Source organism: Physcomitrium patens, chromosome 7, assembly GCF_059467195.1.
Source record: "Physcomitrium patens ecotype Gransden chromosome 7, ASM5946719v1, whole genome shotgun sequence".
In the NCBI taxonomy this organism is placed as follows: domain Eukaryota; kingdom Viridiplantae; phylum Streptophyta; class Bryopsida; order Funariales; family Funariaceae; genus Physcomitrium; species Physcomitrium patens.
This window is the reverse complement of record NC_143416.1, coordinates 4,825,777-4,851,422: the sequence shown is the minus strand read 5'-3', so window position 1 is coordinate 4,851,422 and position 25,646 is coordinate 4,825,777. Positions and strand designations below refer to the sequence as shown.

The 25,646-nt window shown below is 39.0% G+C and overlaps 4 protein-coding genes across 11 annotated transcripts; 2 read left to right on the top strand and 2 right to left on the bottom strand.

Annotated features, from left to right (window-relative positions):
- Positions 1–865: 865 nt before the first annotated feature.
- LOC112284761 (hsp70-Hsp90 organizing protein) lies at positions 866–5,559 on the top strand. The gene is made up of 9 exons (XM_024524940.3): positions 866–1,000; positions 1,814–2,800; positions 3,403–3,691; positions 3,803–3,888; positions 4,012–4,182; positions 4,481–4,533; positions 4,674–4,740; positions 4,879–4,938; positions 5,226–5,559. Exons 2-9 carry the CDS (start codon positions 1,850–1,852, stop codon positions 5,337–5,339), a joined length of 1,791 nt encoding a protein of 596 aa, XP_024380708.1. The 5' UTR covers positions 866–1,000; positions 1,814–1,849; the 3' UTR covers positions 5,340–5,559.
- A 6,747-nt stretch (positions 5,560–12,306) lies between these two features.
- LOC112284762 (heat stress transcription factor A-2e) lies at positions 12,307–17,347 on the top strand. Of its 2 annotated transcripts, XM_090251790.1 has the most exons (5): positions 12,307–12,849; positions 13,541–13,803; positions 15,484–15,738; positions 15,938–16,463; positions 16,687–17,347. In XM_090251790.1, exons 2-5 carry the CDS (start codon positions 13,591–13,593, stop codon positions 16,995–16,997), a joined length of 1,305 nt encoding a protein of 434 aa, XP_090107916.1. In that variant the 5' UTR covers positions 12,307–12,849; positions 13,541–13,590; the 3' UTR covers positions 16,998–17,347. The 2 variants fall into 2 exon arrangements, with proteins under 2 accessions (XP_090107916.1, XP_024380709.1); XM_024524941.3 differs by having other exon boundaries at positions 12,307–13,803.
- A 350-nt stretch (positions 17,348–17,697) lies between these two features.
- Positions 17,698–22,527, bottom strand: LOC112284763 (uncharacterized). 7 transcript variants are annotated; one of them, XM_090251792.1, is made up of 8 exons: positions 20,966–22,527; positions 20,467–20,561; positions 20,126–20,223; positions 19,602–19,793; positions 19,158–19,253; positions 18,899–19,021; positions 18,594–18,727; positions 17,698–18,405 (listed from the first exon to the last, which is right to left on the bottom strand). In XM_090251792.1, exons 1-6 carry the CDS (start codon positions 21,250–21,252, stop codon positions 18,929–18,931), a joined length of 861 nt encoding a protein of 286 aa, XP_090107918.1. In that variant the 5' UTR covers positions 21,253–22,527; the 3' UTR covers positions 17,698–18,405; positions 18,594–18,727; positions 18,899–18,928. The 7 variants fall into 7 exon arrangements, with proteins under 7 accessions (XP_090107918.1, XP_090107917.1, XP_073391645.1 ...); XM_090251791.1 differs by having other exon boundaries at positions 18,594–18,742; positions 20,966–22,525; XM_073535544.2 differs by having other exon boundaries at positions 18,594–18,745; positions 20,966–22,470.
- A 574-nt stretch (positions 22,528–23,101) lies between these two features.
- On the bottom strand, positions 23,102–24,107 carry LOC141045627 (putative aquaporin NIP5-1). The gene is made up of 2 exons (XM_073535422.2): positions 23,980–24,107; positions 23,102–23,831 (listed from the first exon to the last, which is right to left on the bottom strand). Exons 1-2 carry the CDS (start codon positions 24,105–24,107, stop codon positions 23,654–23,656), a joined length of 306 nt encoding a protein of 101 aa, XP_073391523.1. The 3' UTR covers positions 23,102–23,653.
- Between the last annotated feature and the right edge of the window lie 1,539 nt (positions 24,108–25,646).

Below are 25,646 nucleotides of genomic sequence, written 5' to 3'. Positions count from 1 at the left end.
TGATTAATTTTTAATATGAATCATGTGATTTTTATATGTGAAAATATTTGATTAATTGTACTTCAATTGTAATTACATTTTTTTTGTGATATGCATTTCATTTTTTCTACTAAATACCATGTAAAAGAAGCCTACACCTATTTATTATTAAGGTATATGAACATTTTATGAAATACTTTGAGAATTAATTTGGAAAGAAAAACAATCTTAAAAAATTCAAATTTTAAGCATAGACATAAATAGACAGATGAATTTCTATCACCCGCCTATATTTCTTGTAATAACCCCAAATAAAAATAGTATAGTCAGAATTATAAATTTTCAATTTGAGGAAAAAGATAAATTATAGAGAATAATTGCAATTAACTCTTTAAGCCAATTCAATGACGTTTTGAAGAAGAAGAAAAAAAATTATTGTGGTTTTTTAATCATATTTATATGTTTTTTTCTTTCACACTTTTATATATGTATATATGTATATATATGTATATATATTTATATATAGTTTTTTTAAGTGTTTTGTGTATATATGTTTATAAGTATATAAATATACAAAAATTTATAGATATAAATATAGACACGTGAATTATTAAATTTATTATATATATATATATATATATATATATGCACACATGCGGGATTGTGAAGACAACAGCTAGGTTCTCCAGCGGGGGAAACGGAGTGAGCGAGAGTGCGCATGTGAGGGGAACGAAGCTGTTCCCGAGAGGGGTGGGGGGGGGGGGGGGGGGTGCTTCTAGGAGCTTCCTTCCTTCCTGCCCGTGCTTCCGAGGCGGGGTCGGGCTGGGCCGGGCTGCTGATGTATGTTGATGCTGCACAGACTGACCCAGGAAGTCATTTGAACTGCTCGTCTCGACGCCTGCAGTCCTTCCTCCTTTGCACACCGCGCCTCGCAATTCGCCGGCGCCACTTGCTCATCAATTTGCAGTCCAATTCGATTTCGCATTCGCCATTCGCAACATCCACATCTCGCATGCCTCGGGTGAGTCTCACGCTCCCCTTTCCCGATTTTCATCTTCGATTGTGATTTGGCTGTGTTGGGTTGGTGTTGGGTTTGGAGCCTACCTGCGTCTGAATTGAGTCTAATCATCCGCCGTTGCTGCTGCTTCTGGTGGTATTTGGGTCTCGATCTTGGGACAGTTGCGGAATTTCGTTAAGTCATAGTGTTCTTCCAACGATTTCCTCTGTCGGTATCGTTGCGGAGGTATCTTGTGTCCCGTGGTGTGATCGTTGTGAGATGGAGCATAGTTTTCAAGAGTGTGGACCGCTTGGTATCTTTGGATCACTTTGTGTTTTTTTTTGAGCACGCACGGGCTTCGTTTGCGTCGCAGTTGATGTTTAGGCAACTTTACATCGTCTATGTGGTTTTGGATTGACGGGGACAGAATGGGTTCGAGTATTGGTTTAACTGCTGGGCACTTTTATTGATGCCTATTTTTTTTTCCCGATTGTTGGCGTCAGTTTAGACGATGGATCATCTTTTTTTAGAATCACTCCGGATGTAGAGTGATGGTCCATTTGATGATGTGCTATGAGAACTTCCACTTACTTGCGGGTTTCAACCGAGTTGTGCTTGAGCTTACGTATCTCAGGTCCCCCACCTGTGGGTTCGGCTTAATTGAGCATGGCTCTATATATCGTAAGTACGATTGTGAACGTAGTATGAGCTTCTAGAGTTATATTCTGGGCACGAGTACTGTTGATTTGATTACTTAACATTGTAATTAGCAGCTCTGTGATTAATTTCTGCATATTCAATGTTATCCTGAAAGCATCTTGGAATTTTTTGACGCAGGATTATACGTAAGGAAAGGCACAAGGAAATTCAATCATGGCAGACGAAGCGAAGGCGAAAGGAAATGCCGCATTTTCTGCAGGGAAATTCGAGGATGCTATTAAGCATTTTGGGGATGCAATAGCTCTAGCCCCGGACAATCACGTCTTGTACTCCAATCGCTCAGCTGCATACGCTTCTTTACATAAGTATCAAGACGCCCTCCGGGACGCTAAAAAAACTGTGGAGTTGAAGCCCCAGTGGCCTAAAGGCTACAGCCGATTGGGTGCTGCTTATGTGGGTCTCCGAGATTATGATGAAGCAATTTCAGCGTACAAGAAGGGCTTGCAAACCGATCCAAATAATGATGGTCTGAAGTCTGGATTGGCGGATGCAGAGGCAGCCAAGCCCCGAGCTCGGGCTCCTCCTTCGGGGGATTCTCCAATGGGGGGCAGCTCTCCTTTCGGGAACATGTTTGGACCTGACGTATGGGTGAAACTTCAGGGTGATCCACGGACGCGGCCCTACTTGCAGCAGCCTGACTTCGTCGCGATGATCAACGATGCGCAGAAAAATCCAAATAACTTGTCACGTTACATAAATGATCCTCGCATGATGCAAGTGATCGGTGTTCTTTTAGGCGTGAACCTACAGACTGCAGACCCTGGGACCGAGTTTGAAGGTGAGGACGGTCACGACACAGAGGCATCATCGGCTCCAGAGATTCGCATGGACGAGCGGCCACGGAGTGCGACATTAACACAGGCGGCTTCTGCCACTGCCCCCGAGCCGGAGCCGGAGTCGGAACCGATGGAGGTGAATGACGGCGAGAAGGAGAAGAAAATGCGGAAGACTGAGGCTGTGAAGGAGAAAGAGTGTGGGAATGCGGAGTACAAGAAAAAGAATTTCGAAGCGGCTGTGTCGCACTACAGCAAAGCTATAGAACTAGACGGAGAGGATATTTCCTTCATTACCAACCGGGCCGCCGTGTACTTGGAGATGGGCAAGGTGCGTGCTGTGAAACTAGACCTCCTTTATATGATCAGATAATTGACAATTTGTAGAGGCCATTCTTGTTGTAAGCTCTTGGGTTTGTCTGATATATGTGTATGGAATCGTATTGCACTGAGATTGCAATGGCTCTGAGCTTAGGACATAAGAGAACCAGTAAATATATCAATTTGGAAATTTCTACGCATTGGTGCTGCCCGGATCAATTGTTATACCCTGTTAGATAATGCACGGTGTGTTGGGAATTGAATGAGTGCCTGGTAATAGAAAATTTCTGTTGGGTTGTGAGGTCGATAGCCTACATTTGAGATTTTGTAAATTTGGTTGTACAAAACTAACTAAATGAACAAAAGAAATGGAATAACATCGAATCTTACGTATGAAGTAAGAATGGTTCTTGACATAAGAATACTGTGCTTTAATGTCCGAAAGGGTCTTGCACCTGACGTATTTTAGCAAGATACGTGGTTTTTGCAATTAGTGTAACCCAATCTCTAATTCTCCTCTATCCGTTGTCGATTGTACTCTTCTGGCTAGTTGAGAAATCCTTGCTGTGATGACGTTTTATTATTACTCCGTGCTAACACTGTATTGTGCAGTACGAGGAGTGCATTGCGGACTGTGAATTGGCTGTAGAGACTGGAAGGTCATTGCATGCTGATTACAAATTGATTGCGAAGGCTTTGACACGAAAAGGTACAGCCTTGGCAAAGATGGCCAAAACAAGCAAAGACTACGATGCCGCTATCGAAGTTTTCAACAAAGCTCTGACGGAGCATCGTAATCCAGATACTCTGAAGAAGTTGAATGAGGCAGAACGTACCAAGAAGGAATTAGAACAGCAAGAATACTATGATCCAGCTATGGCTGACCAAGAGAGAGAGAAAGGTATGACGTACAGACTGTTTCTGTAGTTTTTTCTTAACAGGTTCTTGCAATTCAATATTCTTACTGTTTTGAGATCCAGTATTTGACGGATTGAACGCCATTTGTTTGCAGGGAATGAGTATTTCAAGAAGGACCAGTATCCTGAGGCTGTCAAGCACTACACAGAGGCAATTAAGAGGAATCCTTCAGACGCGAAGGTAAGGTTTTATGCCAGATTAGAAGTTGCGAGAATTTTTGTAGGTTCTTTAGGTATGTGCCATTCTAACTTATCATGTTCACATATTCTTGTAGCTAAGTTAGTTGTTTATTTTGTTTGGCAGGTTTACAGTAATAGGGCAGCATGCTACACTAAGCTCGGAGCTTTACCAGAGGGCCTGAAAGATGCAAATAAGTGCATCGAATTAGACGAGAAATTTGTGAAGGGGTACTCTAGGAAGGGTGCCATCCAATTTTTCATGAAGGAATACGATAAAGCCTTACAAACATACCAGGTATTACTTCTATCAGCTAATTATTTTAGCTTTCCCTTTACATACTACAGTGGTGGTTCTGTTGTTAGCCTCTTCACAATGGATTTATCGCAGAAACTGTGAAACTTTGGACTTTGAAATGAAGTTGCAATGTTAAGCAGTTGCAAAATCCGCAGTTGCTTTGTTTATTTTGTCCCGTGTTTAGGTTTTGACCTGGAAATGTTATCAAACGGCGTATTCTATATCCCCCCACCCCCCCCCCCCCCCGTTTTCTCTCTTATATTTTTAATTCTCACTGTTTTTTGTTTCACGGTGTCAGCTTGGATTGAAGCACAATGAGGGCAACCAGGAGTTGATGGATGGTGTTAGAAGGTATGTAGTTATTACACAATTCTTGATTTCCTACGATTTCGTTTGAAGAAATGGTTAGAGATGTAACGAAGTTCCTTTTACGCACAATTTGCCGATTCGGCATTACATCTTAACAAAGAATATTGTTTTCTCATGTGCAGATGTGTGGACCAAATCAACAAAATGAACAGAGGAGACATTAGCGCTGATGATTTGAAAGAGAAACAGGTCAGCATTCAAGTCGCGGATCGTGTATTGCTTCACCTTGGATTGAATTGTGGCTTCAGTTATTTGACGTTTCTGAGTTATTGACGCATCCCACATATGTCAATTAGATCTAACAGATCTGTGGTTTCCTGGATATAGGCGAGGGCTATGTCAGATCCAGAGATTCAAGGCATCTTGTCGGATCCTGTCATGAGACAGGTATGACGTATTGCGGGGTTGTATTTAGTTTTATTTTTTTACATTGGAACATTTTATTGTTACGTCATTCACTTTTCGGGTAAATCACTATATTATAGAAATAGAAAGTTTCATAGCCTTGAATGCTGCGAATTCATATATTAAAGCGCCTAGCAGATTAACCTACTTCCAGAATATAGTCTCTTTTCGTTATTGATAGTGCCGTTTGTAGCAACTGAAATTAGCTGACAGGTTCAGACAAGGTTTTCAATACTAGCAGCGTGTTCACAAAATCTATTGGTGCGCAGGTACTCACTGATTTCCAGGAGAACCCCAAGGCAGCCCAGGAGCACATGAAGAATCCTATGGTAATGGGCAAAATTCAAAAATTGGTCAGTGCTGGTATTGTACAGGTGCGATAGCTGGGTCTTATGGTGCATAGGAGCGAGTACAATGGACAGATAAGTAAATTCAGGTTTAGTGTTCTATTAGAAGTTTCGAAATGGATACGCTGGTCTATCCTTCCTGTGAAGTCGATTAAGTTTTGAACAGCTCCAACATTAATTCCAAATGGAAGGATTGTTCGAGTTTACTTCCTTGTATTGAAAACTTAGTCTAAACTTCACATGGAGTTTGGTGGCAGTGGGTGAGTTTCGAATCAACTCCAAATTGGATGATATACTACTATTAGCTCCATCCACTCCTGAAGTTCTTGTGGAAAATGAAATCCAATCGGATGTTCTCATTTGGGTTATTGGGTTTGAGAAGTAAGACGGCTTAGGACCACTCAAGTGGAGGTCGACGTTTATTATGGCTGGTCACATCGGGAGTTGCTTGGCTCCAGATCGTAGTAAACAGATTTAACCTGCTGTCAACTTCGACAAAGAAGAAACTTTCGTTTTTCCAAACATCTATCCAAACGCTTTGAAGCTAACAACACTGACTACTCCGGTCAGGTATGGATGCTAGCAGCGTAAAGACAGCTCCTGGGGCACTGTTTATGAAAGTAAAGAACCTATCTCATTTGCTCAGGAGTTTTCGCTCTAATTGATTACTCATTATCGAACATGGTGGACAGGTTCTAATTTCTGGGGCTTCATTGTCTGGGGACAACCTTGTTCTTTCCTTACATTCGGAATATTTGGGATGTTTGTTTGATTAGCATGGAAGAAAAGCCCCTCTCCCCTCTTTACATTTCCTTTCTCTTCTACTTTTCTTTTGTGTAAGGCGAAACGAATTGCCAAAATGTAACAATTGTTTCAATCCATGTGTTGTAAGAGTATGTTTTCCTCATCATCACAAACATGTGCAAAATCCTGTATTATGAAGACAAAACATGAAAATTTCTAATATTACTACTATGCATTTCAATTCCGCAGTAACATTAGATCCATTGAAGCGCCTTGGTGTTGGAGGCAGTAACACTTCATCAAAAGAACTAGAATTATTAGAAGTTTACCAAGCAATGCCTAAAAGCTATCATTAATTTTTAGTGTGATTTATGATGTACATTGATCCTTACTGTCAACATTGACGAAATTCATAATGTATAAATTAATTATTGTTATGTATCCAAGTAAAGTAATGCATTAAAATTTATATTAAAAAAGGTACCTTAAAGGAATGAAACTTGAATTCTATGAAAGCATGGATTGTATCATTTTTGATTGAAGTAAAGTGCTATTGCCTAATAGAATGTATTAAGTGTTACTATAATTAACACTATACTTTCTAAATATAAACATAGGGTAATAATTGTTGTTTTCATTTTTATTTTTACTTCATATGTTTATGGAAGTCACCTGTTTGTGCTCCACCAACATATATTTTCAAAGAATGGTAATGACATTTATATTTCTGATTGACATCTTGAAATAATATTCTTTATTTTGAATTTTGAATTTTTTTTTTTTTATGAAGCACTGTAGTAATGATGTGATTGCTACAAATCTCATTTGAATTCTACACTAAATGCTTTGTCTTCCAATACTTCAACCAACATATTGTTATGTAATGTAAGAGACAAAAAGTAAAGCATGTAAATACACATATTCATGTGTATATATATATATATATATATATATAAGGTAATTTGGATATGAAATAAAGAGACAAAGAAGCACTCTAATTGGTTATGAAAAAGGAATATAGAAAACTTAGGGAACTTGGAGAACTTAGAAAACATAAAGTAGTTGGAACCTTGAGTATTTCCAAGAACCAAGTTATTGGGATTCTAAGAATTCCCAATAACCACTTCTTTGCTTGCTAGATTGATTGCAGCCTCTACATTGAAGTTTTGTGCTTGCCTCTCTTTGCACCCATCATTGCTCTCTATTCATTAGTCAAAATTTATTTCTATCTCTTTTTTGCAAGATTTGAAGCCATCTTCATATTGAATCAAAGAACTGTATTTGGAGACATGATAAAGTTCTAAGATTAGGAAGCAAAAGACAATTTGTGCAAAAAGAGGAAATAGAGATCTTTACATAATTATAAATATTTGATAATAATTTCTCCAAGCAAAAGAATTGGTGGTGGAACAAAACTAAGTCCAAATTGTGAACTGAAAAGTTAATATTCTACCAACTCATATTAATTGATTTGCAAAGGATATTAAGGCTATTGACACCTTGTAGTAATAAAAAAAGTAGAAGTGCTAGGTTATAAAGAGCACATGCTAACAATTGTAAATTGCTTTTAGATGGACTCTAGGGAAGAAGATGGTGCATATGATTAAAGGTTGGATAGATAAGTTTGAAGGATCAAAGGACTTCCTTATCAACATAATTCTAAAAAGTTGTTTGATGGTTTTACTTTGGAAAAGATTTTAAAAAGCTTTGCTGTAGAGTGATGGCAATTAGGTAATAGAATTAAGTTACCTATTTATGTAAATATACGAGTTGGTTTTTTGTGTCAATTTTCTATGTTCTTCAAAAAGAAAGCTAGATAGAATTGCATTAGGAGTGGTTTAGGAATTTATGAAGTCATACATAAAAGTACATGGTTCAAAGTAGAGATTATTGTTCATAGTCTTTTACATTCTATTAAATTAGAGGTGGATGGATCTTTGTGGAATAATATGAGAGTTTCAATGCTTCTAGCAAGTAATTGGAAATCATGAAGGAATTCATAATTGCAGTTGTAGAAGAATTGGGATAAAGAGAAGACACAATAATGGTTGTTGTAGCATATATGTGATCAATCATAGAGATGTTGACACTTATGCAATGTTTTCTTCCATAAGCGTTCACCAATTACTTGAAATACTATGTTGAGAAAGTATGAAGTTTTAGAAGAAGCACAAGTATTGTCAATTTGACTTCAATAAATTGAATATCAAGAGATATACCAACCATCTCTATTGTATTATAGACATGCATTTACAAGTAAGGCAAATTGTCAAAAGAACCAACAATTTGTGTCTCTTACAAGAAGAGAATATTATAAAAATTAGATACATAATCATAAGTAAGGGTGTAATGATCTCTTCTTTTAATTGGAACTTTTTAAAATTTAAGTAACTTATTCAAAATTTCTTTAATGTTGGATTGTAATAAAATTGTGTTAGATTAGTACAAAAAGATGCAACTATTATGGACATTCACCATGGAAAAATTAAAGAGTGGGATTAAGAGCAAAAGAGATGAAAAGAAGTATAGTTTGAAGATATTGAAAATAGACAAGCTTTTTGTGATGGCAACTTACATGGACCTTGTTGCAAAGGATGCAAAACAATACAAGCATTAGATGAGCAAGTTGTACTTCTATAGCAATAACAATGATTGCATTATATTCCACACATTCAAGTATCTCTCAATCCTTGATACTTTTTTCATGGACCTGGATTCCAAGTAGCACCTCTTAGCAAACCTCAAAGTGATTATAGAAGGAAAAACATACCTCAAGAAGGTTATATGGGCATGGAAGTGAAGGTATCTCATGTATTGCCTTTTAGGTACATGCAAAAGCTTTTTTTTTATTGTAATTGTAGTGAATAACTTGAAATACAATATCTATGACCTCAATCTATTAAATAAATTTAAAGAATATATATATATATATATATATATATATATATATACTATATATGTGATATTTTTTAAACAATGGTAATAAGCAATATAATACCAAAAGATATCTTATTAGTAATATAATATCTTATATTGTGACTTCAATGTACTGAATGAATTCAACAATATGTGCATATTAAAGGTCAAGTTGCCTATCTCATTTGACTTATAGAATCTCCATAACTTTATCTTGAAGATTGTGAAGTACAAAATAATTATGAACATCTCCAATATTATAACATTCTATAGCACATTGCTACCAATGTCAATAGAGATGGCAGCGCATAACTTGAAAGAAATCTAGAACTTCACTAACTCTAAAGTAGGGAGTCACAACAATATTATGGACATGTATATGAAGTACATTGATTCCAAGCTTTTATAGATAAACTTCATTATTGAAGAGCAAACTTGGGTGATTGTTGTTGTGAAGAGCAACAAGAAGATGGATATCTCCAAGCTATTAAAGAGTTTTTGGAGATATTTGGCATGAATCAATCTTTAAAGAAATATGTGATTGAATCTAACAAGATAACCTAGTGAGCAAATAGATAGCAGCAATGTTATAGACATACATAATTATATAAATAAGAAATATTATATAGAAGATAAATGAAGGTAGATTTGATAATATCTTATAGAAAAGCTTCTTAGAAGTTGTTTAGATGTAGATTTGACTTTATACATATTTGTAGTTGATTAGTGGGTTGAAAACTTAGCCAAAAAGTTGGCCATGTAGTGTATATCTTGGCAACTTGTGTTATAAGTTGGCCATGTGGTGCTTATGTAGGAAATTTATCTTGCAAGTTGGACATGTGTCTAAGGTCATATAGAATGTTGTCACATAGTTGCTAATTAAATAGCATATATGGAGGCAAAAATGAAGTCTTTTCACTCTTACCAATACCTTTCTTATTATTAGTCTTATTTCAAGAGTCTCTAATCTTCTTATCTTTAGCAATATCCATTCTAATTTAATATTATATCATCTTTGAGTGATTATCTACTCTTTTTGAATGACACAAGTATATATCGAGGTTTTTATTATTTGTGATTTATATCCTTAACAAGTAATTTGAATATATCTACCAATAATTCTCTACTTGGTTTTTATTTTATAAAAATAGATTTGTAGATTGTTGTGAATGTAAAAAAGTATATGAATAATAAAAGAATATTCTTTATCTAATACTTCTATGTTATAAAATTAATACTTTATAAAATATTAAGTAATAGTTGAAAAGATATTTGGTTGAAGAGGTAATTTTTTTAAAGTGTATTTTTTATTTGTAATGGCCTATTTGACAATATTAATAGAATTATGGTAAATTCTAAAATTGACAATATCAATAGTGATTCTAAGTATATATTTTTTAATACTAAAAAATCTTTGTGCATTCCAAACATGGTTGATTGATTGTAATACAAGCTTTGGAAAATTAGGGTTTAGAGGTGATTCTTTTCCACCTTATATATGATTTCATACATAGATGAGATAAAAAACGTAGTAGAATTAATAGAAACTCTGTGAATGCATATAAACCTATATGAACTTAGAAAATGCACAAAAACTCAGAGGAACTCAAAGAATGCATAGAAATTCATGGAAACTCACAGAACTTATGAAAATGCATTAAAATCTTTAGAAATTTATAAGAACATACAAAAACACACAAAAATACTTTTCTATATCTTATAATATGGGTTTCTAATTCTTAAAATATAATCAAAAAATTTTATTTACAAACTATGAAGATGAAAATACCACTATAAATGTACTTTATTTTGAAGTTCTTTTAATATAGTTATTTAAGTTGTTGTAATGAATAAATATTATATTTTTAACAAAAATAAAAAATGGTTCCATTGTTATATATATATATATATATATATATATATATATATATCATGGTCAACATTTCTTTAGGAATAGTCTATTTTTGAATTAATAACCATAAATTAATTTTTCACAATATTTTTGTGGCCAACAACATATGTTTCTATATATATATATATATATATATATATATACTTGTGAAGTTAATTTTTAAATTTAGATAATTCATTTTTATAATTTTCATTTTAATATAAATTTTATGCATGTTTAATTTATATTAACATGAAAATTTAAAATTTCATGAAATTATATTGAACCAAAATTAAAGATAAAATAATGGAAGTAATGGAAGTAGTTTTTGTTAGATACGTTTTGATGAACTTTTAGAAAGAATACAGTCCTACAGTACTCAACACAATGTTTGTATTTGAAATCCTGTGTATCACAAATAAGAAAAATTAGTATTTCATCTTGTTCATATTTTGAATTAAAAAATAATGAGTGGCGTATTTTTATCTTTGAATTCATTTTTTCAAAAAAAATAATTGCTTTCATGTTCTGGAATAGTTAATGCTTTGTACAAGTTAATTGTTCCAGTATCACTGCCACTTTCAAAAAAGTATCAAAAGATTTTTTTTATTATTATTATATTTTAAGGATGACTAAAACAATATTTTATGCATTGCCATCAAAAAAATCATTTGTATTGCACTCCTACTATATATATATATATATATATATAATTGACCATTTAATTCAACATTTATATAAAAATAAATGGTTTTTGTTCATGTTAAGTTTGTTAAAATTACTTTACTTCTATTTAAGTTTGGACTATACATACACATATGTCATTATTTATATTTTTTGTATTAATATTTATTCTTTTATACACCTAATTACTATGCTTGTACCACTATCACTTAAGCCACATACATATGGACATAATTCAAGATTGTTATATATATATATATATATATATATATAATTATTTGTACTTAATTATTGTAATCAATTTTTTTTCTCTCATATTTTTCCTCCACCAAAAGCAAAGATTCTAAACTACTTCTCACAACGTAGATTCTAACTCCTCTGCATAGAAACACTTTGAATTCCAAGATGTTCTTGGTAGTCCATCCTAAACGTCAAAGCCAACAAATACAGCCATTCTCAATGGCTTCACAACAAACATGAGTAAGAAAAACACCAAATGAAGGTTAAAAAATTGGTTGTAAACTGTAGTAATAGAAAAAAGAGTTCGGAAAGCGAAAGAGATTCTTCACATCACATCAAAGGCAAGGGGCCAGGTCCGCATTGGTTTTGAGTTTCATCCAAAGTATACCCCCCATCCAAGTTTGCACGATAATTATTCATCCATAAAGTGGGGGTTGAAAGTTTCGCAGTGCGTGCGGCGATGCCTCGTCTCATCGTCATGCACGCGGCTGTGAAGGCGCGGACCAGAAGAGGAGAAGGAGGCGCGAGGGCGAGTTGCGAGACGCGCGGAATGCGCGGCGGAAGGATGCAGTGGGATCATGGCCGTGGCCATGGCCATGGCTATGGATTCACGCTTCGAGACTACAATCAGAGCGAACATGGTTTGCAGCGAACGCTGCGTTGATAGGGCCCACGCCGTGAGTCGGCCTTTCCCATCCTTTCCGACACCTCAGCCGTCGAACATCGTGTCCAGTGAGATACAGCCCCAGCCGTGTGGTGGTGTGGAAGCCGAGGGCATTGACGCTTAGAAAGTTGCCTTTCGTGAGTGCAATTCCTTGCTGTGGTCCAGATTGAGTTGCCCGCATCTGGGACTTCAACCCCCGTCTCCTTCATCCTCCTGGCGTTCGGTGCCTGGCCGTCTGCCTTACAAACCACGTCGCTCGCGTCGCGGTCCTGGTACCGACTCCCCGATCCTCGTCTTCGGCAGACGGTCTAGTTTGCACACATTTGCCCTTGACAAAACACCCTGGTTCTGGTTTGCTTGCCTTGAGTGGAGCGGGAGACGGCGCCGAGGGAGCGCGGATCCCGGCCGTAAGTTGACGCTGCAGTTGTGGGTTAGTGGGGAGAGTTTTTTTTTTTTGGTATGGCGCTAGATGGCGACGGGGTTGCGCGTGTTCCTGAGTGGGGAGGATAACTAAATTCGATATGGGCATTACAGTTCCTGGCACCAGCTGGGTAGGGGAAAATTCCGCGTGTTGGGTTCGGGTGTGTGGCCAGGCTTCAGTGTGATACCGGCAAGAGGCTCTTTTTTCTCCGTCACTCGCGTTAATTTTTAGTTTTTTAGATTTGATTTTATTGTGTTTTTAATACTTTTGTTGCGGAGAGGTGGCTTGTTGAGCAAGCTGTGTCTTTTCTCGTACAGGTATCCGTCATCTGCTTTGTCCATAGCGTTGCTCCCGGTCTATTTTAGGGTTGGAGTATTTGTCCACAGGATTGAGGGGGAGACGGAGAGAGTGAGAGACTCGGTGTTTTTTGAGTTAGAGTCAATATGTTCAGCGTAGTGTCACCTGTGGAGATCGGATTTTGCGATTTTTGCTTCAGCAGGCGTGTGGCGGGAATTCCTTTGTGGGCGAACTTGCTATGAGAAGACGTGACCTGCTCACTAGAAGATTATCTGTAAGAGTATTGCGGTGATCGGTAGTTGTATGGGTTAGTACGGGATCGTGATTAGAAATGGGTAGCGAGACACCTTGGCCCTCAGTTGAAACGCATGATAATGCAGGGAAACTTGCGCTGGCAGCCGGCATAGCTTCTGCAAACCCTGCACCACAAATGGATGCTCCCCCTCAGAGCTCTGGGCCTCCGCCCTTTCTCATCAAGACTTATGAAATGGTCGAAGTTTCTGCTACGGATGCCATTGTGTCGTGGAGTGAGGTCGGCAACAGCTTTGTCGTTTGGAATCCTCCGGAATTTGCACAGGATTTGTTGCCCAAGTACTTCAAGCACAACAATTTTTCCAGCTTCGTCCGGCAGCTCAACACTTACGTAAGTCACTGTATTCTCGCTTCTTCACCTCACTTTTCTTCGATGGGACTGGTATTGGCATTGGCGTTAAGCTGGGCTGCAGGAGCAGTTGGACGTACTCTTTCATGATTAGCTCAAGTTTTTGTGCTATATTCTCCTCAAGTTTGCACTTTTTGGCCTAGCATAGTGAACAGCTTCTGTTAATTTGGGGATAGTCTAGCTTAGAGCATCGAGAAGCTTCGATCACTTTTAGTTGCGTAACACGTTCGGCTGTAGGTTCTTAGCGCAATGTCGTTATACCTCTTACGCTCCAAGTTCCTCAGCTATTGCTGGTTAGTAAGCATCCACAGTTAGTTTGGCATAATCAGGATTCGTCAGACGAGAACTTGAAACCTTATCAACTATCATACACTGCTTCCTGTCGCATCTGCGTGAAAGTTCCTTTTCTTTTCGATTCATTTATGATCCCTTGAAAGTAGTATCACGTTGTAAAGCACTGAACATATGAAAATTGGCCAACCTGCCATGCCTACCAATGATTAAGGTAAGACTCCAGATTTCTCTGTGTGAAGTTTTATCTTGATCAAAGTTTAAACTGAATGTTACTCTGATTTGTTGTCTCAATTTTCATACAGCAGCGCTTGCCTTTATCATCGGCTTGTTTTTCACTGAAAGGTTTTCCCCTCGCGAGAGTGACGTGGTTCTATTTCTGTGGGTGGTCCCAAATTACTGGTCCTGCTTACCTTTTCCGGACTTGGGCAGTTCTGCCAATGTTTTATTTAGTGGTCGGTCCAAGTTATTTGACCTTCTTTTATCCTGATATATTCTGGCTGTGGTTTGCCGAAGTTTGACATATTCGTGAGATCGTGAATTATATCATCTGAGGGAGCTCATACTGCGCCAAGAAGTCATGCATCTACCTCATGAACACTGGCCTCCCTTCTTATTTGACGCATTGATTCGTCATGTAGCAGGTCTTGAGGTTTCCAACCGAAGATGAAATTGGGTTCATAGCAAGGTAGATCTAGGCAAAATCATTCTGCACATTTGTGAAGGGTAGCACTTTGAAGAATATCAGTAAGTTCACTTTTGGAATTAACACGATACCAAGAATCCAGAGCCTGTCATGTCACTGTCTTATTGATCTTCTATGATTGTACTTTTGTAATGCATTACTCTCATCATAATATCTCGTTGTTGACACTGGTTCATTCTTAAAACCTTCAACTGAGCGCCTCGCTGTCTTACTCAAGCTTTCCTAATATTCTCAATTCACATGTTGGCAATTGAGCGTCTCTTTTTGTTCCCCCCTCCCCCACCCACTTTGTTTCGATACGATCTCATAAAGTTAAGATGTCGGCTGCCGTCAGCTGCAAACATATTTTTAACCTACCATTTTAAGGTTTCTTCACTGTACGTGCTTTTTAGAGGTTATTTAGATCACGCTTATATCTTTGAAGCTTCTTCGCCCTTCTGACGCTGATTCATGGGTATAAGGTACTCTATAGAGCCCCGATTTTAAGTGTTTTGATCACAGTGTACATGTTATTGTGAAGTTTAGAATCGGTTGCTATGGAAGTACGAGGATGTGTGGACAGAAGTTTAAGTCCGGATTTTCTCATCATCGTGACCTTACACTGGATACTTTACAATATGATCGGATTATGTTTCTTTGCTAACGACAATGGTTTGTTCCTACAGGGTTTCCGTAAAGTTGACCCGGATCGCTGGGAGTTTGCCAATGAAGGGTTTATGCGTGGAAAGCGAGACATGCTTAGGAGCATTCGTCGTAGGAAGCCTGCAGTTCACACACAGCAGCAGCAAGGTTCATGTGTGGAAGTCGGAAAGCTTGGACTCGAAGGGGAGATCGAGCGGCTGAAAAGAGATAAAAACGTTCTGATGTTGGAGCTGGTTAGGCTGCGACAGCAGCAGCAGAGCACCGAGAGGGAGCTTCAGGTATACTGTCGTGTCGTCTGGTGATGTCTCGTTATTATGCAGCTTAATCCTGTACGCAGCTAATGCTGGAGTATGTCAGGATTCAATTGGAATGATCACAAATTGGTCCATAACCCAGTCGGTATCAGTTCTGAGCTGGGATTTGACCCCAATTCCGTATCAATCTGATTTTCTGCTTATTTGCTGTTCGACGGTGCAGGTCATGACCCAGCGTTTCCATGTGTCGGAGCATCGGCAACAAAGAATGATTAGCTTTCTTACGAAAGCCATGCAAAACCCTTCTTTCTTTGCTCAATTTGTGTCGCAGCAAAACGAAAACAACCAAGTGGTGCGTAAGAAACGACGACTTCCAATCCACGAGTATGGCGACATGCATGAATCCATGAGCCCGGAGTCATCCATTGAAAACCAGATGGTTGCCTTCCAGCCCTCTGAACTTGGAGAAGCTGGAGCACGTGCTAGGGTTATTGAGATGTTTCGCTCTTCTGATTCTCAGCCCGCTACTGAGAGCAGTCGCTTTGAGGGTCTGGTTCGGGAGGCTGACACTTCTCCCAACAGTGGAGATAGCAACATGTTGAATCGACAACCCAGAGCCACTCTTGAACTTAATACCAAACTTTCGGGTATTTTCTCTAGTGCGCCTATTGTGACTGATGTGAGCGCAAATGAATCACTGGAGGCGCCACCCACATCTCCTCAAACCTTCGACATGGCAAGAGTATTAAGTGAGTCGAAATCGCTCGAGCTGTATCTTTTTCGAGTCTCGAGTCTCGAGTCTCGTAGGTCTCGTGTCTTGTTTGACGCATGCAATTTGAGGTCTGCACGCTCATACCTTTCCCAGTTATTGCCGCAAGGTGGACAGCTCCCTTGTGACGATGGCTATAGTTAATACGAGCCTGTTTCATTACTCTCCACTAATGCAACAAATCGCTTTGCTAAACGTTGCAGGCGGCAGTAGATCTGAACGGCGTGACAGTGGTGATTCTCATGAACCGGAAGGGAACAGAGGCACGGCGACCCATGAAGCAGAGGTGCAGAGCGCACGCACAGACACAGCTGCGCACAATTCTGGTTTCTGGGAGCAATTTCTGACAGAAGACCCCCAACCTGTCACCCGTGCCGAAATCGATCTTGAGCGTGAGCCAGAATCAGAGACAGAGGATACGCCGCAGGATGACGAGAATGCGCTGCAAAATAGTTTTGATAGACCATGCGTGGAATTCTTATCTCATCAAATGGGACAACTAGCACCTGGGTAGGTGATCTTGGAAAGGATGCCGACAGCGAAGCTGCAATCATCTGATGCAGGTTCTCAGTTGAGGGGATTGTTGTCCAGTGCTGTTGTAGCTTCTTCCTTAGACTAAACACTTGGAGAGTAGCTCCGCTTCCTAATTCTCCTTCTCCATATGTGCTCTTCAGTCTGCGCCATTAGCTTGGGTCCTCATACTGATTCTGAGCTCTGCACAGCCCACCTAATGCTCATCATGAAGCCATCCATATATATACATATGTATAGGTGTACATATGATGATGAGAGTAATAAGCATCTTTGATATGAATCTTCAAATCGTTACCTATCTCTGGATCTTTGCCGGAGGAAGCAAACAAACTAGCACAGAATGTTATTTCTACATGGAACAAAATTCTGGGCAATGGGCGAGGAGTAGCAGCAAAGAGGTCTGACTGTTTACGGAAAACCCGGCAACTGATCAGGTGTTTCATTAAAAAGCCTCTTTTCCTAGGCTGTGCACTAAAATTGTCCAACCGTAATGGTAACAATCATTACTACGACATGCTGAGACCTGCACTTGCGTTGACAACTGACATATAGATAGACCTGAATAGATAAATGTGCACATGTAGACACCGCAGATCCTCGCCTTGCACGTTGCCTGCTTTGCTGGATTGCGAATATTTGTCAGTCAGTTATCTAAAAAGTGTCATGCACGCCCTCATCAGCTGTGTGAAGACCCCTTGTTTTTAGTTCTAAATGTATGTTCGGACATTTCACTTCGTAGATAAGAATCTTGCAAGGGGTAAATCTGTTAACGAAGTCGTGTAAACTAACTAACAAAATGAAGGCTGTATTATATCTAAGAGTCATGTCGCAACATTGTATCCCATTCTCATGCAAATGCTGGGATTAGGCGAATGTCGACCTCTCAAGTCACCGCTTGAACTGTTCTTCAGATTTAGACTACCCTCTAAGAAATAATCTCTGGAAGTAATACCGGATAGGATTACTAATAGCCTACAAGTGTCGTTGGAGGCGAGTTGTTCGCCTGGTAGAGCGGAAATCATATCTGCGTTACGGAGAGTTCTTCAGTCTTTTGATTCATTCTGCAGTAGTTCCAACATTGCGCTGTGGGCTCCAGCCCATGGATTCACTAGATTCTTGACTCAAGTTGCACCTCCAACCCCGAATTATAGGATTTGGACAACTCCACATACTACTGAAAGTCAAATCGGAATGGATTCGTCTGTGGCATAAAACCTCTTGAAAACAGACTTCTTTGCTTACTGCACGAATCTCGCGGTCTTGATACACGATAAATGTCAGAAAGAACATGCTCATGTACTCAGAACCACGTAAAATAGAGACAGAGTCTGGTAATTCCCGTCAATTGCTATTCGATTCGCAATTTACCACCCTTTCAATTGAATTTCCTTGTTAAGCACAGATCAGTTGGACATTATTAATTACTCTTTGCATAATCCGCCACACTATTACCACAATAAGAAGCTCAAAAGCACACACAAGTCAATAAATATGAGATGCAAATTTAGGAGTATCTCCGACTAAAATGCTGACTTTAAAACATAGCAATAAGTACTTATTGGGTTTAGCATCTAACTTGTTCCTGGAAATACGTCTCTGGTGCTGCACTGATTGTGGAGGACTGCAGTCTCATGGGCTCAACATCATCTTTCGATGGCACTCGCAAGCTGAACGAAAGATTTCGCTTGACCAGGGAAGACGTTCTCATCACTATATGCACAGGTGCTGCTGCATACTTGTCAAGGGCAACACTAAGAATGTAATGAAGGGCAAATTCATCAGAAGGCAAAGCTATTTTAACTGAGCTGTTCTTATGTGTTGTAATCCACTTACATAATGAAGACAAAAAGGTTAGTATGAAGAATGTAGAGTGTGTTTCACCTATTAAATAAGCCGAACTTCACAAGGTAGTCAGCCTGCTGCGGTTCCCATCTTGGCAACAAGCCCCTGCGGAAGTACTAACTCTGTAGAAGTAGCCTTGTTCCTGCTCAACAAACCATTTTTCTGTACTCTTGTGATGAAACTTTGGATCAGTGTAGCACCAAGTTTTACAACTAAAGGAACAGTTCCCAAGAGAGAGTTGACATTGTGGATTGTGATCAAGGGCGATGTGGTGATGCATTGATGGTGGAGGAGGTACCCTGCGCTGTTGGACGTCGTCAAGATCGACAAAAGAATTCTCGATTAATGCATCCCGTCGTGCTGGGGTCTTTGTAGTCCTTGGAATCCTCGGTGTCTGTCACTTTCCAATCCAGAAAACGTCTGAGCATTGTTATCTCACAACACCTTTGGAGCAATAAGGCTAAAACGACGTCAATGAGGCCATAACAGATGTTCATAAGAGAACAGGCTGCAATGCTCAAATCATGTGACAAGGGTCACTAACGATTTAATCCTTCCCGAGGATTTCTATGAATTGTTGCGAATATACTACCTGCTCAACAATGTGTTCATTCTTAGATATTAATTGGTGAAAGAAATTTGCTCTTACCGCACTGTTACAATAACATTGATCTCAAAGAGATCCTGCGAGACTTGACCCTTGTCACATGATTTGGTATGTGAAAACGGATCATTTCCTTACCTGACGTAGGCTCGCCGATAGACAACTCGAGAGGAACAGGTTCATGACCTCGAGATGGTGATTCTTTGCCTTCAGATGCCTGGCGGCGCGGTTCTCAAGTCCGATTCTGCCATTTACCGACTTCAGGTTTTTCACAACCTGTTGCAGCCGGCGTACTTCAGCTGCATACACACTCCTTTCCACCTCGAGTTCCTGCTTAACCATAAAGCATGAGAATGTTACTAAAGTTGATCATACTCTAACCTGTTTCGTACACTCAATGGTTGAAAACAACCTAAATGTTGGCTCTCGTCCATTAAAGATAAACAACGCACGAAATGTAGGATAATGAAAAGCCTACCCATAGATGGTTTTTCGTCTAGCTATACTACTGACGGGAGTGGATCTAGAATGTAAACCTGCAGAGCATTGAAACCCAACCTTTGCCAGCACGAATTTTGTAGCACAACATCTAGTTCTAGTTTACCTTCCTCAGATCATGAACATATACTGTCGGTGTGAGAGCACAAGAGGTTTGAGGTTACACGAGCGTGAGTGAGGCGGACATCTCTTCGCAGCTCGTCCAGTTCAATGGCTTGCGACTCGCATGTGTTGTACGCTTCCTCTAACATGCCCTTCAGACCTGAGAAAAAAATATCTTATGATTACAACAACAAATAGGGTTAAACTTCCAAATTCTGGGAAAGTCGGTAACAGAAATCACTTCAATTATACCAGAAGAGGTCTCTACTCCTTAACATTCGATGTCGTCATTCAGGTGAGAAAACTAGAATCAGGAATGCAGCTATGGGCTTTGCATCAATATCATTTTGACATACTAGTCGTCCTTCAGCAAAGGGAGTTCCAGTTCGTTTAGCTTCTACACCTGCAATTTTGGCACGCAGTCTGCGGGGACTCCCCATGAATGGACCTTCTAGATTTGAAATCACTTCAAGCGCCTCAATATCTTTCGCAAGTTTTCTACGAAGTTGGCAAAATGGAAGCCCATGTTAATACTACGATGAACTTTTTTTTTGGAGAGATCGCTCAATTTAGGCGACTTCAGGCAACAGGAAAACGCTCAGATTAGCCCTACACATTTCTGAAGAAGTCTAGGTCATACGTGACCTCCGTAATGACGCTTCCTTAAGGAGACTTGCAATATTGTTCAAGTTTTAAATTATGCAACAGAGTCTCCTCTAAAGAAGGCAGGGACTGTGAATTCCTACACACCATGCCTGCATCGACTTTTCCATCGAGACCAACCTTGGACCACACAAGGTTCAGAGGACAACGACATACGCCTAAAACTGAATCGTCTAATCGTGCAAAGTAAATATCTGTTCTAATTTCTCTGAAACAATTCGTAGCAGTTCCAGGTTTACCTGCTCTCGGCCTCAACATTCGCTGCATGTACTTTCTGTCTTCGAAGCTCCATTTCCTTTTCGAGCAGTGCTCTCTTCATTTGCAGAATCTCATCCTCCATCGAATCCTGATCCTGACGGGAGAGGTTGCATGGAACCTCCCGTGGTTTAAGCATGACAGTGGGAACGACCCTTGACTTTGTGTCAGTCGCGATTGCAACATTTGAGGCTAGTCCAGATGGCAAACGGCTATGGCAATTCTCAGGGGTGGCGCCGGTAGAGTTGTGGGAGTTCCATGGCTCCACCATCCGAAAATTTACAGCTGTGGTTGAGGATGGCGTGCAGAGATATGAGCTGTTTGTAATCTTCCTTTCACTACCAAAATCCTTCGTGTACACACTAGTCCGGTCATCACTCTCTCCTGTGGCCGATGTGCAGACAGGTTCAGGTGCCGTAGCTCAACATCTGGTATCCAGCTACTTCACGCTTTATGGTGTCGACGTTTGAGTCTCCTTCATTGTGGTGGTCACCACAAGGCATTCTAAAAACTGCATAAAAAAGCTGATACCTAGCGTCTCTCAACAATATCCAAACCATCAAAAACTTCGTGTAAACCCCCTAGGCCGCAGATGTTCAACAGCTACGTGTCACGGACCGTAAAGTTAGCGAAATTGCTCCATAAGAGATGTAATTTTTCTGAGGTTCCTAACCATAAAAAATTCTACAGAGAGCGACTCCGCGGCTATTCATTGATGCGCGAAATTCTTTCATAAACCTACAATCACTCTCTGCGTCCCGCTTTCTGTTCCATTTTAACAGTACTAAACTAGTGGCTAATTCGCAATAGAGTCCCTGAACATCTTAGCAACGACGAAAACAAATCTGCCGCAACCTGAAATTGCCTTGTGAATCCAGTACATACTTCTGACTTTACAACTTGCATAGTTCAAAGCAGCTTGCACATCACACCATCTGCACGGAAAGATCCACAAACCGTGGAGGACTACGGAGAGATTCCGACATCACAGAATCCATAAAACTGCACTCACAAATCCCGAAACAACCTCAAACAACTCACGGCGCTGTCAACCTTATGCCAACCTTCAGCGGGCGCAATAAACCACCACTCAGAATAGAGCCACATAGATTCAAGAGTGTCGTTGAGCAAGAGGTCAAGAGAGTAGTGAAAAGCAGCCTGACGTTAAATTTCTGAAACACCTGGGAATACGCTGCGGCGCGTCCAGTATGCCCGCTTGCTCGTCCTCCATGCCTTCTTCCCTGCGCGAAGATGCACAAGCGAGGCGTATGGGATGAGGGGGCGAAGCGTAAAGCGAAGGAACGAGGCAACAAGCCAGCCGGAGTGATGAAGCAGTTCTTCACATGAAGATGAAATGAGAATGAAGTGAAGGGAAGGGAAGGGGAAGGCATGAAGGACGAGCAAGTAGGGGAATGACACAAGCGTAACTGCATGCCAACTGACGGCAGTTGGTTTCTGCCCTTTTCTCTTCGTTAACCAAGTGGTGCTCCGATTAAAAAGCCATCGTATCGTGACTTCACCGACACTCGACTTTTCGGTAAAGTCGTCGTCGTCGTCGGTGTCTCGTCGCTGGTAGGTTTGTGAACTTAGTTTGACTCTCTTACAAGAATTATTATGAAGCAATAATCAAGTGTATCATTATGTTCTATTTGAGAAATATGTGCTTCATTCTGAATTCGAAGATAACAACCAGGTCCAGTGTTACCTCTATAGATTTTTGAAGTTCAGATAAATTCTCTGTTTAAATCATTTCTATATTTAAACAAAGTAAACAATTTTATAGACAAGCATTTTGATATTTTAAGAAATGAAGGAAAATCATGTAATTTTTTTAAAAAAACGTAAGACAACATCAAGAGTCTTTGACAAGACAACATCAACAGTCAGGGGTAACAAATTAAATGAAAGGGTTGTGAGCTGAATCGTTTGAACAGTTTGTATTCAATATATGTATATATATTTATATTTATATACACACTAAAAACTACCTTTAAATTATTTCTAAACTAGTTTTATTTTATTATTATCTTTCAAATTTTAAATTAAGTAAAATTTAAAAATGTAAATATCGAACTTCAAAGGTTCAAAAATAGAAATATAAACAAATCTAAGTTCTATCTAATATACTTTATTTATTTTTACATATGGTATACTTTATAATTTAATATCAGTAAATTAAAGCATTTTATTTTAGAAATTCATTTTATAAATATTTTAGATTATTATGTTAAAGGAAAACATCATACATACCCCTGAAATTTGCCAGAATATCAAATCTACCCCTCCCTTTTGTGATAATTGCAAATTTGCACTTCAACCTAATAATCTATTTATTTCCTGTTTTTTTTTTAGTTTGAACTGGGGCACAAAGCGCGTGCCGCAGAGATTTCGGCGCGGCACTTTGCCTCACATGTTAGGCACCTCACAACATGGACACGGCCGAGTATTGTGACAGAAAACAGATGTATAAACACCCTGCAGCAGCGGTTTAACCAACAATTTGTTGACTTCACTTCACTGTTTCTTATTCTGGATACCTAAACAGAAGATGGATTGCCCAACTTTATACGCTGCCTTAAGAACTTGCCACTAAAGCTCAAGGCAGTCGTCGAGCTTGCCCACCGAGAAGAAATCAACAAACGTGCACACTTCGTTTAGCGTATAATCGATCATCAGACGGCGGAAAATTTTCGCTGATTTGTCGCAGGCGCATTGCATTGCCTGCTCTGGTAGGCGTATGCCAGCATCCCCATGAGAGCGCCGTTTGTGGGACCAGTCATGTACACCCACAGGGAGTGATAATTCCCTGAGGCTATAGCTGGACCCAGCGAGGTCGCCCCCGATATGGACCTGTCACATAACATAGATTCATTCATGATGTTGGCGTCGGTAAATTTTATAGCGAATTTGTGCTGTAGAAGTAGACTCAATCCATCCTAATAGTTGGTTTAGTTACAGAACAGTGCTTGAAGCTGACTGCAGAAGAGTGTTGACGTACCCTGCCATGAGAGCGCACAAGGCAACCGCTGAACCAACTGCGATTTCAGCTAATTCTCCACACTGAAATTGTGACAAAGAGCAGCTATGTGTTATCTTCAAGTTCTCATCATCGTGAGCCGAGTGCATTGCGACCCCTGACCCCCCCCCCCCCCCTGCAAATGTCTGACTAACAAATCCTGATGTAGCTGAGACAACAAACCTATAGTCAGCGCCACCTTGCGAAACATTGGTTCATCACCTTCGCATCGCAATAGAACCGCGTGGTGCACCTGATTGGAAGAAATTAGGTTGCCACGAAAACGAGGTACTGTAATTTGTGCTACAAATACTGCCGACTGAGAAGATTCATGTCTTCACATCACACGATATCCCTTGCACCAGAATCTGGTATCATTCTACAGCCTCTACACTAAGCAGAAGCTTCCCAAGACAAATCCAAGTGTTCACAAACTTTACAAGCCGCAGCCCACGCTCTGTTGCGCCTCGTATGGGGAGCAATTCGACCCTGGTTTGTGATCGTGTGAGTTTTGTCGTGTTTCTCATGCATCAGGGGATCTTGTCTGACCGACCTCCTGCGCTGAGGAAGTATGCAAAAGAATTCGGTCTAACACGAGCAGCATACACGGTATGTATGATATTTTCCCTAATGTTAATCACATAAATCACAAAATTATAAGATAAGTCAAATTCATATACTTCACTATGTTCCAATCTAACCAGAATCAAAACATTAAAATTAAAAGAAAAAAAAAATGATTTGTCAGTTAGATATTTGCACTAATTTATTTTATTATATCATACAAACATTTCATCAAAAAGAAAATTTTAAAATTTTAAAATCAAAAAATGAATATAATCTTTTATTAATTATAGATTTTTTTTATTTTTATTTTTTTTTAAGGGTCTAGGTAGATTATCTTTATACCTAAAAAAGAAACTACCATCAAACTCAAGCTTTTTCATAATCCCTTAGTTGTGACTTTTAAAAGAACAGAATTGATTATATTAGGATGACATATAAAGCAATATAGAAGAGTATCAATGGTTTGGTAAAGAAGATTAATGCATCAAACATCAAACACATCATCTTGAAGCTATTTGGTGAGAAGAAGAGAATTATTTGTAAAGTCATACATAAAGTTTTATATAGCCTCTTCCAAGTTTATTTACAATATTGCAATTCTAATTGTAGAGGTTAATTAAAAAAATTGGATTTAGGTGGGTTATTGTTAAAAACATTTATCTTGCAATTAAAATTCTAGTACTTCATTCCTTACTCTACTTTTCAAAATTCCACCAATTATACCATTGATGTAGCAATTGATTTTGTGAAGAAATATTGTTTGGTGATGAGAATGACAAGGATAAATATGAAAAAAGATGACAAAGAAAGGATATCACATATGATTGATTTTTATAAAAAAAAATAGTGATTTTTATAAAAAAATAAAATATAATTAGTGAACTTGTGGTAAACTTCTATTTTGATTTGATGTCTAGTATAAACTTTGACAAATCTAGGTACTAGCTTCTTAGAATTAAATTAGAAATGGGACAAAAGATAAAACTTTGTATAATACTATTAAAGTGTTATAGTTAAGAAACAATTTATTTGTAATATTATAGTCTTTATAGATTGTGGTATAGCAACATCAAATATATTTA